General features: G+C 46.9%; 1 protein-coding gene across 6 annotated transcripts in view; it reads right to left on the bottom strand.

Moving 5' to 3' along the window:
- Positions 1-17471, bottom strand: part of KMT2C (lysine methyltransferase 2C) — a 312840-nt gene that overhangs the window by 95808 nt on the left and 199561 nt on the right. For 5 of the 6 annotated variants that reach the window (XM_073581565.1, XM_073581564.1, XM_073581563.1 and 2 more), the window contains 5 exons: positions 13779-13883; positions 13435-13482; positions 10604-10741; positions 8499-8531; positions 8233-8376 (listed from right to left, as the gene is read on the bottom strand). In XM_073581565.1, coding sequence (XP_073437666.1) covers positions 8233-8376; positions 8499-8531; positions 10604-10741; positions 13435-13482; positions 13779-13883 — 468 coding nt within the window. The remainder of the gene's footprint in view (positions 1-8232; positions 8377-8498; positions 8532-10603; positions 10742-13434; positions 13483-13778; positions 13884-17471) is intronic. The other variant, XM_073581566.1, reaches the window with a different exon arrangement.

Here is a 17471-nt window from a genome sequence, read left to right on the forward strand (position 1 = left end):
GAGCTGCATCCGCAGACGCCTGAGAATGAATTAGGCAATGTTTGTAAAGGTATGCAAGCTGGACCAAGTCGCAGCCTTGAGGAGAAGCCTCAGAATGAATGTGGTAACTTTTTGTAAAAGTATGCAGACTGGATGAAGTCGCAGCCTTGCAGACCTGTTCTGCCGAGGCCTGGTGCCAAAAGATTGAAGAGGCGCTCAATGACCGGGTAGAGCGCACCTTAATCCCCGCTGGGACAGGCGCGTTCCTGACACGGTAGGATACCTGAATCGCCAAGCGAATCAACCTGGCTAGACCCTTCCTATGCCCGTCTGGAAGTATGAACAGGGCATCTGACTTGTGGAAAGGAGCCATGAGCGAGATGTACCGTCTCAGCGCCCTAACCACATCCAGGGTGTGGAGGGCCTTCTCAATGCGATGGACTGGCACCGGAACAAAGGGAAGGCAAAACAATTTCCCCGTTGAGATGGCAAGAGGAGAGGACCTTGTCCAGGAAGGACGGGAACATCCTGAGAACTACCTTTCCCTGATGAAAATTCAGAAACGGAGAACAGCAGGAAAGGGCTGCCAATTCCGAAACTCGTCTGACTGACGTAGTTGCCACTAGAGAGACCACCTTCCAAGAGAGGACGATCAGTGACACGTCCTGCAGCAGTTCGAAAAGGAACCTCCTGAAAGGCCCTGAGAACCAAGTTAAGGCTCCATGAGTCAAATGGTCTTCTATAAGGAGACGCCACATGGGAAACTCCCTGAATGAACGTCTTGAGCTGAAGCTTGGTGGCAATTTGTGTTGGAAAAGCACTGACAAGGCCGAAGTTTTGCCGTTGAGCGAGCTAAGCGCAAGGCCTGACATTAATCCGGATTGAAGGAATTCCAATATGGCCAGAATGGAAAATACCGGCGGTGATCGACCATGAACCTTGCACCATAAAAAAAAAAAAAGGAAGGTTGTCTAGGTGCGGTGATAGATGTGCATGGACACAGGCTTCCTGGTACTAATCATGGTGGAAATCACATTGTGAGGGAAACCAGCCTGAGTTAAAAACCAGGATTCAACGGCCACGCCGTCAAAGACAGGACCCCGGAGTTCTGGTAGTAAGTCGGGCCCTGCGAGAGTAGATCCATATGATATGAAAGTCGCCAAGAGACGTCGGCGACTAATTGTATTAGTTCTGCATACCATGCTCGGCCACTCTGGCGCGTCTAGGATCACTGGCACTACCTCCGCTCTGATCCTCTTGATGACCCTCATAAAAAAGGGAAGAGGGGGGGAGGGGGGAGATGTACAGGAGCCGGAACCCGAGCTATGGCGGAACTAGAGCGCCCGCTCCGATGGCGCAAGGATCTCGCGATCAGAAAATGAACCGAAGAACCTTGTTGTTTAGTCTTGAGGCCATGAGATCCACATCCGGAGTCCTCCAACGATGACGAATCTGCTGAAAGAGTTCCAGATGAAGAGACCACCTCCCCGAGGCAATGCCTTGGTGACCGAGAAAATCTATCTTCTAATTTTCCAAGCCCGGGATGTGTCTTGCTGAGATGGGCGAATGGTTGGTCTCGGACCTATGGAAGATGAAACTCACTTCATGCATGGCCATCCTGCCCCGAAAATCTCCCTGACGGTTAATATACGTTACAGCCGTGGCGTTGTCGGATTGAGACCTGATGGGAAGACCTGCGAAGAGATGGTGGAAACTCCTTAGAGCTAATCTGATAGTTCTTATCTCCCAAAGTTAATGGGGAGACGTGACTCTCGGGTTGACCAATGACCTTGTGCCGTGAGGGGACGAGGGACCGCACCCCAACTGAGGAGACTTGCGTCGGAGGTTACTACCACCATCTTACTGTGGGTAAAGACCTCCCTTGATTCAGGGAGGACCTCAGTGTCTACTCCCTGAGGGCTTGCCTGTCCCACAGGGACGGAAGAATCCGACGGTCCAGGGAGAACGGATTCTCGTCCCAAGCTAACAGCAATGCATGTTGTAAGGGACGAAGGTGGAACTGTGCAAATGGAACTGCTTCCATCGCTGCCATCATCCTTCCGAGATCTCTCATGCTGAAAACGAATGGAGAGAGAGAAACTGGTTGAGAAAGAGGCCGCTCTGCTTGTTGTAAGGCTTGGGTCTCTCCTGGAGGGAGAGTGGTGAATCCGCGGGACGTGTGAGCCGGTCCTGGGAGCGACTTTTTGCAGTCTGTCTTCCTCCCTAGGCGGGAAAGAGTATTTACTGTTATCCACAGATTCCTTGCAGATTGGAAGGGACCGACCCTTGATGAGCAGGTCGTCCAGATACGGTCACAGTACCACTCCCGGAGGGTGAAGAATGGGCATGACAGCCTCTATGACCTTGGTAAAGACCCTGGGAGCGGTGGCGAGTCTGAAGGGCAAGGCCACGAACTGGAAGTGTTCCTCGTGAGTTGCAAAACGCAGGAGCTACTGGAGGGACGGGCAGATCGGAATGTGAAGGCAAGCATTCTTGACGTCGATGGATGCTAGGAACTGTCCCTTTTCCATGGGAGCGACAACTGAACGGAGAGTTTCCATTTGGAATCGCCGTACCGTGACAAGGTGATTAACAATTGAGATCCAGAGATGGGTCGCATGGACCCGTCCTCTTTTAGAACCACAAAAGGACTGAATAAAATCTTCTGAACCCTTCGTGAAGGGGGACCGGAATGATGACTCCGTCCCTTAGAAGAGCCTGAACAGCCCGAAGGAAGGCTCGTCTTTCTTTTGGGGGAAGAGGAAAGGAAAACTCAAGTTGGAGGGGGGGGGGGGGGAATTGTATATTATATCCGAAGAATACCAGCTTCCTGACCCATTTGTGGTCATTAGGTAGATCTATGAGATCTGGCTCCCCTAGATCCAGAAGCCCTAGGCCTGGGTTTCCAAGAACGGTTAGATCTGTATGAGATCTGGGAGCCTCTGTTTCCGCTCGGGGACAGACCTGATCCGAAAGAGAAGGTAGAGGAGGACCAACTGGAATTGTTGCGAGAAAATCGAAACACGTCGGCTGTTGGAGCAAAAACGGCCGAACATCCCTTTGTTGAGGAAGGAATTTACTTGTTTTCTCCCCCGGTAGTATCAGAAAAGAGCTGGTCCAGTCTCTCTCCAAAAAGATGACCCGCTTGAAAAGGGGGGAGAAGTCAACAAACTTTTAGATGTGGCATCCGCCCACCAGCCGCGGAGCCCTGGGGCTCTTCTAATGGAGTTTGCATTAGCGGCAGTATGAGCCGCGCAATTGGCGGCCTGAAAAGAAGCGTCTACTACAAAGTTCGCTGTGTGAATGATCTGGCGGGCGACAGAGGTTGTCTCCGGAGGAAAATTGGTGCCCTGGAAGGCAGTAATCAGGACTTCTGCCCAAGCGGCCTTGCCATAGTGACCTAAACTGCGGCTAAGGATGGAACAAACGCCACTCCTGAAAATTCCAAAAAATTGAACGGGCAAGGTAGTCAATTTGATGATCAGAGGGGTTTCTGACCAAGGAACCCTCAGAAACAGATAGGAGCGTTGTGGAAGCAAGACGCGGTACAGCAGGGTCCACCGGAGGGATCTGTAATCGATCTTTCATTAGGTCTGGATCAAAAGGGTATTTAGCCAGAGTAAACTTTTGCCCAGTGAACCACTTATGGCTGATCCCTATGATACTGGACAGCTGGTAAATAACCAGCACACACGCTTATTGCTTAAATGAGGAGTGCTGGAGCGGGAATATTTTCCTCATTCAACCTCAGAATCCTGTTGACTGATTCTATAAGAGAATCAAGCGACTCTTGATCAGTTGGGGGATTCTGAGGGGCTGACGTGACAGATACAAAATCAGAGTTATGCTCGCTGTGACCCTCAGGAGAGGGCGAGCAAGAGACAGGAGTCGCTGATGCTGAGGCACGAACGCGACTAGGGGACGCACCATGAGCCCACTTTGGCAGAGACAGTCCTCCCGGAGGGGGAATATAGCCTTGGTCAGAGGCTCCACCGACCGTGACAGGGATACAGCCCACTCAGGGGTATGAGACGCAGGAGGCCCGTCAGCAGCGGCTGCGAGGGGCGTTGGAGCGCAGGTCGGGGTGCGGTTCGGACGCAGGCCGGGGCGTGGTCCGTGCATAATGGATTAGCTTGAGCACTGGAGAGTCATGCTCGCTGTGGTAAGGCCGACTTGCAGGTAGTACACACGGTAGAAAAGCGCAGTGTGCTTCTTAGCGGCCCGTTTAGCCTCCTGAGAATGAGGCATAGCGCTCCAGAAAGGGTTAACGGCAGAGTCTGACTGAAGCTGCAGAGAATGTGGCGGGAAGGGGTTAAGCTTTAATCTGAGGGCAGATACAGTTTACCCACAGTCCTGTGTTATGTCCCCCGGGAGGAAAACGGTGGCCCTGTGGCGTCACCTGGAATTTGGCTGCTCCTGAAAGGGTTAACTGCAGCAGAGGTAACAGACATGGCCCCCGAGATTAGAATTGCGCATCTCGTTTGCGGTGGGGTCTGAAACCAGACCCAAGTGCCTCCTATAGACACTAAGTAAGAACTGGAGAATCTCAGCCAGCGAGAGGGTGTATACTGCAGGGGAGGAGCTAACTTTTTTTTTCTGGTTTACTTAGTGTCCTCCTAGTGGCCAGCAGCATAACACCCATGGTCTCGGTCTTTTTGTGCTGAAATGCCCCCCTCAGCTTATGTACAAGTCAACTGTACCAGAGGGCTGGCGGGGGAGGGGGAGAAGCATTTCTCTTATAGCGTGCACAGTGACACCCACAACCGCCGGCTTCCAGAAGACATCCTACTCACCTTCCTGCACGCCCTCCCTGCATTTCATTGGTTCCGGCGCCAGCAGCATTTCCAGCCTAGCGATCGCGTGGCCCCGCTTATTAAGGTAATGAATATGCACAACTCTCCACTCCCATAGGAGTGCAGTGAATATTCATTACCTTAATGAGCGGGGCCACGTGATCGCTCAGCAGGAAGAGCTGCTGGCACCGGAACGAGATGCATCAAGGGCACGCAGGCAAGGCAAGTAGGATGTTTGTTTGTTTTTTAATAGGAAACATGCATACAAGGATAGGGGATAAGGAGCCATGCATACAAGGACAGTGACGGGTGAGCCATGCATACAAGGACAGTGATAGGGGAGCCATGCATACAAGGACGGGGGAGCCATGCATACAAGGACAGGGATAAGGGGACAATGCATACCTGGCTTATACTCGAGTCAATAAGCTTACCCAGTTTTTTGTGGCAAAATTAGGTGCCTCGGCTTATACTCGAGTATACGTATATGGGTGCATTTCAAAATTGGTCCCTTTCCCATAACAATTATTTTTTATATATCGGACACTTTTTCCCACGACTAGGGTGGGGATAGAACATTTTAATTTATATTTTTTTCCTGTTTATTTTTTTTATTGTTTCACACATTATGTCTCCTATAAGGTCATTAAAAACCTTTTGGGGGCATTTCAACATTTAAATACTTTTCTTACATTTTATTTCCCTTGTAACAAACGTGGACCGCTCGGACATTCATAGTCTATGTACTGTCCAGGAGGTAAAGGGGTTTTTCTGTATTGACGAATATATTGCTAAATTTATTTTGGGAAGAATGTGCCACCTACTCACCACAGGTTCCCAGTATTTACAAGCTGCTCGTGTTTTGTCTGCAATGATGTGATGTCTATGGACAGGATGTGATCGTAGTAACCAATTAGCACCACATTACATGATTTTAACAGGGACAGGACGCATTAGGCCTCAAGACTGGGTTCACACTTGGGGCCACACAGCAAGGGAGAAGACTGTCCACATATGCAGCTCCATTCTTCATGTTCACGTGGTAAACTATCGATCAGGCCGGTTTCACAAGTCCATGTGCTTGGATTGTCATACCAGTGCCAGGGCTCCTGACCTCGGCCATGTGCCTCTTAGGCATACATGAGGCAGGTAGCTCAGGTCAAGAGTTCCAGAACAGGCACTGAGATCCATCGGCAGTCTGTGTTTCCAGACATTCGCTGTCTAACCGTGGGGTAATGTACAATGTAAAACTTTAAGCTGGAATCCGTTAAGCTGAGAATGGTTGATCTGCCACACAGACGGTGCTTCTTGGCCGCGAAGTGTGATCCCAGACCAAGAGGTCCAAAAAGAGATCAATGTCTGTCTGTTAAGCAGCGTTGTTCGTTCGCTGGCCTGATTACACAGGCTAATGAATGCTGATGGAAACAGAACAACTATTAATACAATTGTTCTGTCGCCATGCAGCTTGCATATTGTCGGCAGCACATCTCTGGCATGTTTACAGGGATGATAATCTGGAATAAATGTTAATAGAAATACTTGTTCACCAATTGCACACTTCTCTAACTGCACCTTTAAATTATGCAAGAAGAATGTCCCATGACAAAGAAAACCCGGTGCCAATTACTAAATTTAAGCCTTGCTCAGGAGGCTGTATTTTTTGGTCTGTCATTCGTGGACACAATCCAAGTGTACACCAACCTGATCTGTTTTACAAACCAAAACACTGCATGTGGTATCAGGTAGTGGATGTGCTCACGAAGCTGTGGACATGACTGGCTCATTTTTTGTTTCTTTAACAGCTGTTTGAGCTATGTCTAATTGAAATTAACTCACCTTTACAAAATAAAGGAAATTCGGTCCAAGTGCAGACTGCAATGAACGGACTATCTGTGAGCCTCCCGACCGAGACTGCCTTATATACACCTATGAGGCTGTTGAGCTCGGAAAGAGTTTCACGTATGTCTGCGTGAACCCAAAAGAAGTTTTCCTAAACTGTCCAGACCCCCTATCAACTCCACACATGGAAAGAGCATCATATAGAGACAAAGTAGAACGTTTGAAGAGAAATTTCCCATTCTTTCTGCAACACCTGAAACTTCTTTATGATCACAGAATTAGAAGGTTAATTTACAACTGACATGGCTGACAAAATTAAAAAAAATGGAAATATCAATGGAGGACATCTTTTATGGCGCTGTTGCCTATGCCAGGTGATTCAAATGATCTCCGCATGCAAGAAGCAACTCTCTGACTTGTGCCAGAACTGAAAGGCTCGAGTCCTCTTAGGATCATTTCCCATTAAATTATCCAACATTTATAACAATTAAATTTAGGAAAATGTCAGTACAATATTGGATTAGACTGTGCCCATAAAGTAGGCCACAGCTCCTTCCAATATGTGGTGTTATAATGTTCATTGGCCCTTACAACATACAGCAAACCATTGCAATGCATTAGTCACTGGCATCCTCTACCACCTTCACTTTCCCTCCATCTTGGGTGTCCTTATTACTAAATCAATGTTGCTGCATAATTCACATGACCCCACACGAGCACTATCTTATTGGTATTGCCCTATGGGAAAAAAAAATGCTGCAAATAATCTCTCCTAGAGAGTAAGTAGATGGTCTCACTAATGCCAATTAAGGGAGCTAGCTCCATACATCAATGACTATTCTTTTAAAACATGAGAAGTCAGAGAGCCATTAAACTCAGACAAAGTAGCCAATTTCGGCAGGACCGGCGAGCCATCTAATGCTTATAGGGTCCTTCGACAGATGGAGCTGTGGGATGAGAAGCATCAGACTGTGGGAGTGTCACTGGTCAATCTTTGTTGTCAGGGGAGAAAAACTGCTGTCTCAGGTGTCTGGCAGTGACTTTCTCACTCTCCCCATGGGAAATAAATTTGTACAAACAAGATGGGAGAGACAGACATTTGATAAATGAAAGTTTGTCCACCGTATCATGTGCATGCTTAATTTAAGGACTACGTGCCCCTCATCAGTGTAGAGCTGGGATTGGCTAGCTGAACAGACTACCTTGATGAAGCTTGGGCAACTGGCTCTTCTTACAGAGACCAGCCAAGTATGGAGTCTTGATGTTTTTTTTCCGATCTGAAAGAGCTAATATGCATACAGACTTACACACTGCACAGTGTATTTTAAATGTCATTTCTCTCTTCTCCATGGTAGTCTATAGACACAAGCCTATTGAGCCTATAAATAAACAAGACTCTATACTGCATAGGTGGACAAAAGAGCACAAATTTGGAGATAAAAGTATCTTTGAGGAAGTACTGATGTCAGTGCCGTTACAATTTTAAAACTCAATAAGAAGTGTCCTGAATTGCCTCGGAGTAAAGACATAATTTTGTTGCTTAAAAGTTGGTGTGAAAGATTCAGCAAACACCTTCACCTTGTTTTACAGATGAGAGGCTGTAACCAGGACTGGAACTTACCCTGGTTGTGCAAAGGCAAGAGCTGTGTATGTGGAGGATGAGGATGAGCTGAAGGTGGTGGCGGTTGTGGCAAAGATGGCGGATGGGTGGCTACAGGACTCAGCACAGCAGTAAATAAATCTTCAACATCTTTTCCTTCAAGTTCTGCAAACCCAACAAAAAGAGTAGGAACCAAATTTTTTTTTTTTTTTTTTTTTAAAGAAAACATTTTGGTGAAAATTTATTGGTGCCATGATCAAGTGTACACAGAAGATGGTCATAATTACCTGGAATTTTAGATAATTTTTCCAAAATAGCACCTAAAAGGAGGAAAAAAAAATAAAGATTAAACACTTCGGCATTGTTTGGTTATTACTACATTCAGGTCAATGTTCCCACATGGCTTAGTCCCCATGGAACTTCAACAGCGTGAAAACCAGAGCAGTAAATACTGAGTTATTTAGAACAGATTGCAGCCAGTGGATAGTGGTTTTCCAAAACTGGAAAATCACAAACTTTTTATGTAAATACAATTTTCAGTTTCTTTATAGTGGCTTGCTTTTATTAAAAAACTAAATTTGCTTCTAAGGATAAGTTCCCACATATTGTAATGTACTGAGTGTTACAGTACTGGCATTGTCGTCAATTTCGACGAATGCGCAATATGAGCTGCCTTGTCAATGTGCAATATTCTTTTTAATGCACAGTGACAGTGCTCTCCCTCAACGGCTCTAATGAGAAGTGACAAACCAGAAAGAGCACAGGATGTGCGTGTATTGTAAGGACAAAACATACCAAGCATGGACCAGCCCCTGGTCCCGAATGTTTTGGGAATGGGGCTGGCCTTCGCTCTCCTTGCTTGCAGATTTCAACTTTTACAATGCACAGTGACAGTGCGCTCTCTTGCTGGGTCCTCACTTCTCATTTAAAGCAGGTAAGGTAGCGCACTGTCACTATGCATTGAAAAGGATATTCCACAATGATTATGGAGCACATACTGAGCATGCGTTAGAGCCGAAATCCAACGCATGCTCAATAGAGCAAGTATAAACCCAGAACCTGAAACGGACGTCACTAATGTGTCGTTTCAGGGTGGGAACTGAGGCTGATGCAGTGACTGCAGCATGTGTCCTGATGTTCCGTATGAGTATCCCAGCATGCACAGGGGGTTCTCAAACAATGTGTCAGCAAATAGGAAGTAGGTTAAAAAAAATAAATAAATAAAGCAGACATTAGGGAGGGAATGATAGGGACTCTAATGGAAGCATGTTAGAAAAGTGATTCAATTACAATAAATAGACATTTAGGATTCAAAATCAATATTTTTTCAAACCACCCCTTTAAATTACAGTATTCCAGCTTTGCAATTACATGTTAATGCAATTAGTAAAGATCTTTGTTCCTATTTTTATGACTAGATTACCATAGCAAAGTAGTGAGGATTTAAATAGAGACTGCATTTTCTTCCCGAATTTAAACCATTTACTGTTTAAACATGGCATCATTTTAATAGAAACATTTAATTAAAGGGAATCTGTCAACAGGATTTTGCTATGTAATGAGAGTACACCTTGACAATAGGGCAGAGATCCCGATTCCAGGAATATGTCCCTCACTGGACTGTGTATTGCTGTTTCAGTACAAATCAGTGTTTTATCAGCAGGAAATTATCACTACAGGACGATAGTCCAACACTGATTAGCAGCTCTCTGGCTATACAATACAGACAGAAAACTGTGGTGTGAAATGGGTTATCCATCATGATACATTGCTATAATCTGCCTCTACAGCCTGCTGTTGTCAGATTACATAGCAAAAACCTTTTGACAGATTCCCTTTAACAGTAAAGTAAGAATGCACTGGGCAAAACATCAAGATGAATTGTTATGTAGTTAAATAATTCAGGGCAGGACAATACTGGACAGTTTAGGTGCCAGACAATAAAGAACTGCCAAATACAAAAAAAAATATCACAAAAAGTTCTATCTTGAAGCAAACTGCAATTTGTATCTGCGGTAGCCACAGAGCCTTCTTATAGGGATATGAACTGGGTGAAGCACATAACTTTTGCTTACAGATGACAGGAGTATGTCATTTTTTTGGTGGATTGGGTGTGCATCGATTGCAAAACCGATACCTACTGTCCCAGAGAATAAACGCTGTGCAAAATAGGTGACAGAAAAATTATGTTTATGTCACTACACAATGGTGCACCTGGTATCTGAGCGGAAGGATTAGTGGTGTTTTTGGCAGTGAATCTGCAATATGTTGATGTACATAAAGTTCTGGCATAGAGAGAACTGAGCCAAATTTTGTGTGCAAGTGTGACTATACAATATCCTTTCTTACACTTAAACATATTCAACTCAAGAAGGAAAACAAACGCTTTTACCATCTGTAACCATTTTGTCCAGCTCTGGGCTGAGAATCCCATCCAATTGGTCCTCGCTTAAAGGTCGGGAGCTCTGGTTGACATTGGTGTGAGACAGTGATGACGAATCATCAGATATGGTACCGATGTCAAGTCCCACTAAAAGGGAAACATACAGCCGTTTACAGATTGAAATATTTTGCCCAAGTAGCTGAGCAATGGAGTAAATACAATGTAGTGTAAATTGCCTGACTTAGTCGAGAGCTGAATTTATAATTCTGCAGGCTTCAAACATAAAATCACATCACTCGGCCTATTCATACCTATTATACACATACAGTGCTGTGCAAATTAATTGGGACAAAGCATTTTTTTTTTTTTTTAAAGTAAAATCGTAAGTTGGTTACCAGTCAGTGATTCAAACCAGTTTTAACTGCATTGAATAGGCACTCACACCTGTTCAAAGCAGTTAAAACTGGTTTGAACCACTGACTGGTAACCAACTTACGATTTTACTTAAAAAATGCTTTGTCCCAATTAATTTGCACAGCACTGCATGTAATACTGTACATGAATAAGCATTTATGTCTATAATAATGATAGGGCTTCAGTACCGGACCTTAGCTTAAAGGGAGCCCGTCACCCCCCAGGGCGTTTTTCAGTTAAAGAGCCACCTTCAGCAGCACTACACTAAGGCTGCATTCTGTGAAGGTGGCTCTTCTTTATCTGACCCCCAGTAATGCCAAAATATTGACTTTTATAATTAGCTCCTCACACCTGTAATGTGTCCCACAGGTATGTTGTGTCCCCCAGTATCAGCCGCCTACCATCCGTCAATCATGCCAGTCCGAGGCCTCGGCGCCGCCCACCATCTGTCCATCATGATGCCCCTGTGCGTTGCTGCCTCCTCTTAATTTGAATCCCGGCGCCTGCGCTGTATACAGTATTCTCGGGCATGCGCAGTGCGCGCTGCCTGAGAACCGACATCAGGCTACTGTGCCTGCGCATTGTGAAGGCCCCAGATCCCGCCCAGCAGTGTGTTATGATGTAATCACACTGCAGGGCTGGGGCCTCCGCAACACGCAGGCACAATAGCCTGATGTCGGTTCTCGGGCAGCGCACACTGCGCATGCCCGAAAACACTTGTTACAGCGCAGGCGCCGGAATTCAAATCAAGAGGAGGCAGCGACGCACGGGGCATCATGATGGACGGATCGTGGGCAGCGCCGAGGCCTCGGACAGGCAAGATTGACGGATGGTAGGCGGCTGATACAGGGGGACACACCATACCTGTGGGACACATTACAGGTATGAGGAGCTATTTATAAAAGTCAATATTTTGGCATTACTGGGGGTCAGAAAAAAAAAGCCACCTTCACAGAATGCAGCCTTAGTGCTGCTGAAGGTGGCTCTTTAACGGAAAAACGCCCTTGGGGGGGGGGGGGTGACAGGCTCCCTTTAATGGCACCAATACAACTGTGAACTTAGCGCTGGATTATAAAATATGTGATGACGTACCTCAGGACAGATGCAATATAAGGAAAGCAATGTATTAAAGGGAACTGGTCATCAGGACATAGGACCTTTAACTAAAGGTATTTGTGTAAAGGCCCTTTAATGCTTATTAAATCCATGCCTTGGTTGCAGTATTTCATTTCATTTAGAAATTGTAGGAAAAATCAGGATTGAAGTTTTATTGGCAAGAGAAGGGGGGCAAACACTGCAACATCAGCTCTCCTGCCTCCCCTTTTCCTTGTCCGCTCCTGGTCTCTGATGGACAGGTCACTCATTGTCTCATTGACCCCTGCTCGAGTTTCTTTGCAGGCGACGACATTGCCCGGCATTGTCTGATCAGTGGGAGCGGCGCATTCGTTGTAATCTACTGATGAAGCTGCGAGAGCCTATCGAGCTGTACATGCACCAACACCTCCTGCGGAGATGGCCCTGGGCAATGACCGTACCTGTGCAGATTGTCTGGCAAAGGAGGCAGGTGATAAAAGAGCGTCCTGAATGTCAAGAGGCCGACGACAGGCAGGGGTGATGGAAGCACAGTTTCTGCCCCCTGCACTTTAGATTGAAACTTCACTTAAAACTTCAAGGCTGAATTTGTTTACAAGTTCCAAATAAAATAGTATGCATTTAATAAGCATTAAAGGGCCTTTACACACACACGCTCACATACTGCGGTCACCCTGTAATCACATACATGGACGTTATAATGCGTGAAGGGGTTAAAGGGGAGCCGAATGCTTTTACCAAGATGTTAGAATCCACATTAGACCCGACTGTGTAAGTATCTGTAAAATTCTAAGGGATGCACCAGCTTAAGATATTCAAGCTGAATGTACATACAAAAATACATTTAATAATATAGAATACACAGCATTAACCAAACGAGCCTCATCTTAAAAGGGTGGTTCGGGAAAAATATAACCCCGGCCAAAAAGACTGAATTTGAAAAAAGACAACTAAATAGTAATGCTAATCCACCAGGATTCACCTGGATTGAGTTTGGGTTGCATTCTGGTATACACCAGCACAGACAGAGGACAGAGGTACAGCACGTCACTGGACCGCTGCAACCAATCACAGGCCACATTGCCACTTCCTGTGTCGGTACAGACCATGGCGTAGCCTGAGCTCAAAAAATGTAGCCAGTGCCTGTAGGCAATTATAACCATTTTAAAGAACCGCGTACACACTTTTACATATTAATAAAATGATATATAATAAAGATGGTTTAAAAAAAGAAAACAAAAACAAAACAAACAAGAAAGCGTGTTGCATGCAGAACCCTAGCAGGTAGGGATGGGTTATGACCCACCTCACTACTGGATTTATGGTTTTCTTACCAAAAGGAGAGGATGAATTCTCGACCTGGAAAGTGCATAAATCAAGACCTACAAGACCCAAACCAGATAAAACGGATGATTATAACAAAGAAAAAGGAGTGGAAGCGAATGTGTCAAGCAGCATGCTGAAAAAAAAAAAAAAAAAAAAACAATATGCAGTTCGAAATGAAAATATAAAAGAAACCAGCAGAAGCGGCAGCAAGCTGATCCAAGGGAGTCAAATCAAAAGAATCATCCACATGGGAGCGCTCTGGTAGTAAAATCTATCTATGGATACTTCTAATAATATAATATACCGTATGTAGTAGACTACGTATCAGGAGAAAAACCTTTTGAAGACATACCAGTCTGACTTGCAGACTTTGCAAGATCGTCTGAAAGAATTCCAAAAATATCATCTTCTGTATTCAACACCTCAGACAGTTCAGCTAAAGGATCTTGAGAGCCACCTAAGAAAGAAAAAATTATATTACACGAAAAACTGTACTGCAGACAACCTGAAGACATATCAATTATCCAACGGAGACCACAGTTACCTTCAATGCAGCAGGTAAACTTTTTGAAGGAACTAGACAGGAAAATTGCTCCAGACATCTTAGGGAACTAACCACAGATCTTCTATGGATGTAGGTGTGCAGATTTTTCTCGCCATTAATATAATTCAAGACAGACTTTAGGTTGTTGAGATCAGGGCTTTGTGGTGGCCAAGTCATTATGTTTGTTATTCTTTATACTAAAGATGGTTCTTAAAGGGGTTATCAGGTCTAAAATGATAAGTCTGTAGTAACCCCGTGTGACTGCAGACGTTTGAACCCCACCAGAGCACGCAATGTGAGGATTTGCTGGGAATGACGGTGATGTATGCGATATGCAGAATCAGTCTAGTAGTTCGCTGAATGGCGGTAAAATAATGATGGTCCACAGACAAGCGATTATGGTAGAGGGGGTCCTTGTAAGTTTGGAGCTGCAGTTCAACAAATTGTTTCCATTTTGAAAGACAAGAGGGGGGGCACACCAAATGTGGATTTGAATTAGATTTGTTTTACTTAATTTGTATTAACTCCGTTATAGAAATCAGGGCTGTGGAGTCGGTGCTCATTTTGGTGGAGTCGGAGTCTGTATAAAATGGACCGACTCCGACTCCTAAAAACAGGATTTTAAGTTGCTTACCGTAAAATCTGTTTCTCGGAGCCTTCATTGGGGGACACAGAGACCATGGGTGTATGCTGCTGCCACTAGGAGGCTGACACTATGCACAAAAAAGGTTAGCTCCTCCTCCGCAGTGTACACCCCACCGACCGGCAGGGAATTCCTCAGTTAGTGAGAAAGCAGTAGGAGAAGCAACAGAATAGATTGAAAAACAGGACAGACAACTCAACTGTAAATAACCAAACATACATAAGGACAGGAGTTGTAGAACATGGGAGGGTGCTGTGTCCCCCAATGAAGGCTCCGAGAAACAGATTTTACGGTAAGCAACTTAAAAATCCTGTTTTCTCGTTCGCCTTATTGGGGGACACAGAGACCATGGGACGTCCCAAAGCAGTCCCTGGGGTGGGAAACAAACTTCCATCAGGCCAGCGGACTCACCACCGCCGCCTGCAGAATCCTTCTACCTAGGCTGGCGTCCGCCGAAGCGTAGGTGTGGACTCTGCAGAATTTCATAAACGTGTGAACCGATGACCAGGATGCAGCTTTGCAAAGCTGCAGCACGGAAGCTCTGTGGCGTACCGCCCAGGAGGCACCCACTGCCCGAGTAGAGTGGGCCCTGATCCCGGAGGGGCTCCGCGACGCTTAACTCGGTAGGCCTCCAAAATTGCCGATTTGATCCAGCGAGCAACAGTGGCCTTTGACGCCGGGAGACCTTTCCGCGCCCCGTCTGGAATAATGAAAAGCGACTGTCTTTCGGAAGAGAGTCGTCCTAGACAAATAGACCCTTATCGCCCTAACCAGATCCAGCTTGTTGAAGGACCGCTCTCGGGAATGAGCGGGACTCGGACAGAAGGACGGCAGAACGATCTCCTCCTTGAGGTGAAACGAAGACACCACCTTCGGATGGAAAGAGGGCGGAGGCTGTAGAACCACCTTATCATGGTGAAGTACCAGGAAGGGAGATTGGCAAGAAAGAGCTGCCAATTCCGACACGCCGGACGGAAGTGATGGCTACCAGAAAGTCTACCTTCCAAGAAAGGAGAGAAAGGGAAATATCTCTGATAGGTTCAAAGGGAGGACCTCGCAGAACCCCTAGAACCAGATTAAGGTCCCATGGATCCACGGGCGCCCGGTACGGCGGAACCGTGTGAGCCACGCCCTGAAGAAAGGTCTTGACCTGAGGACGGGAAGCCAACGTCTTTTGAATCAAAATGGACAGTGCCGAAACCTGACCTTTCAAGGAACTGAGGGCAAGCCCCGCATCCAGTCCTGCCTGAAGAAACGCTAGGATTGAAGGGAGCGAAAAAGACATGGGCGCGAAGCCATAGGACTCACACCAAGTGAAATAGGCCTTCCAAGTACGGTAGTAGATCTTGGAAGAAGATGGCTTTCTGGCTCGGATCATGGTCTGAATTACTTGGTTGGAAAATCCTGCTTGTTTCAAAACCTCGGTCTCAACAGCCACGCCGTTAAATTGAGCGGCCGAGAATTGGGGTGGCAAATCGGACCTTGAGACAGCAGATCTGTTCTGTCTGGAAGCTTCCAGGGGGCGTCCGCGAGAAGGTTGACAATGTCCGCGAACCAAGACCTTCTGGGCCAATTCGGGGCAATGAGAATGACTGGAATTCCTTCTGCCTAGATCTTCTTCAACAGCTTGGGCACAAGAGGCAGGGGAGGGAACAGGTAGGGGAGTTCGAACTGCGACCAAGGAACGGCCAGAGTGTCGGCGCCCACTGCCAGAGTGTCTCGAGACCTGGAAACAAACTGTGGGACTTTCCTGTTGAGGCGAGACGCCAGGAGGTCTACGTCCGGGGTGCCCCACCGACGGAAGAGCAGAAGAAACACCTCCGGATGTAGGGACCACTCCCCCGCCGCGAGGCCCTCCCGGCTGAGAAAATCGGCGGCCCAGTTGTCTACGCCGGGAATGTGTACCGCGGAGATTGTCGGAACGGAGATCTCCGCCCAAAGAAGAATCTTGGACACCTCCGCCAGAGCTGAGACACTCTGTGTCCCCCCTTGGCGGTTGACATATGCCACCGCTGTGGCGTTGTCTGTCTGAATCCGGACAGGCAGTCCCTTGAGGAGTTTCTCCCAGTGAACGAGAGCCAGATGGATCGCTCGAATCTCTAGGACGTTGATCGGCAGAGCTGAATCCCGATCCGACCATCGGCCCTGAACCGTGTGGTTGCGGAACACTGCCCCCCAGCCGAGGAGACTGGCATCTGTTGTTACTATCTGCCAGAGAATGGGAAGAAAGGAACGACCCGATAGAATGAGAGGTGACGTCAACCACCAGTTGAGGGACCGCTTGATCCGGTATGAAAGATGAACAGGGCGATCCAGGGACAGAGGCGATCTGTTCCACCTCGACAGAATGTCCTGCAGGAGAGGTCTGGCGTGAAATTGGACAAAGGGAACTGCCTCTATCGCCGCCACCATCTTTCCCAGGACCCTCATGGCTTTACGGAGGGACGGGAGTCGTGTGATCTGCAGCGATCGTACTTCCTGCTGCAGGGAGAAAATCTTCTCTTGTGGGAGAAAGACCCTTGACCGACGAGTGTCGAACCGTAGGCCGCCTAGAAAGACCAGAGGTTGGGTAGGAATCAGAGAGGACTTTTTCCTGTTGATGATCCACCCGAAATTGGAAAGAGTGTCCAGGACGATTGACAAACTTTGGTGAGCCTGTTGAAATGAGGGAGCTTTGATCAGAATATCGTCGAGGTACGGGAAAAGAACGAGACCTCTGACCTTCAACGAAGCCAACAACGCGGCCATGATCTTCGTGGGAGCGGTGGCAAGACCGAAGGGCAGTGCGACGAACTGGTAGTGGTGCTGCCGAATCGCGAGACGCAGGAACTTCTGATGTCCGGAGAAAATCGGAACAT

Source organism: Dendrobates tinctorius, unplaced genomic scaffold (genome assembly GCF_039654945.1).
Source record: "Dendrobates tinctorius isolate UK_male_01 unplaced genomic scaffold, ASM3965494v1 ptg000070l, whole genome shotgun sequence".
In the NCBI taxonomy this organism is placed as follows: domain Eukaryota; kingdom Metazoa; phylum Chordata; class Amphibia; order Anura; family Dendrobatidae; genus Dendrobates; species Dendrobates tinctorius.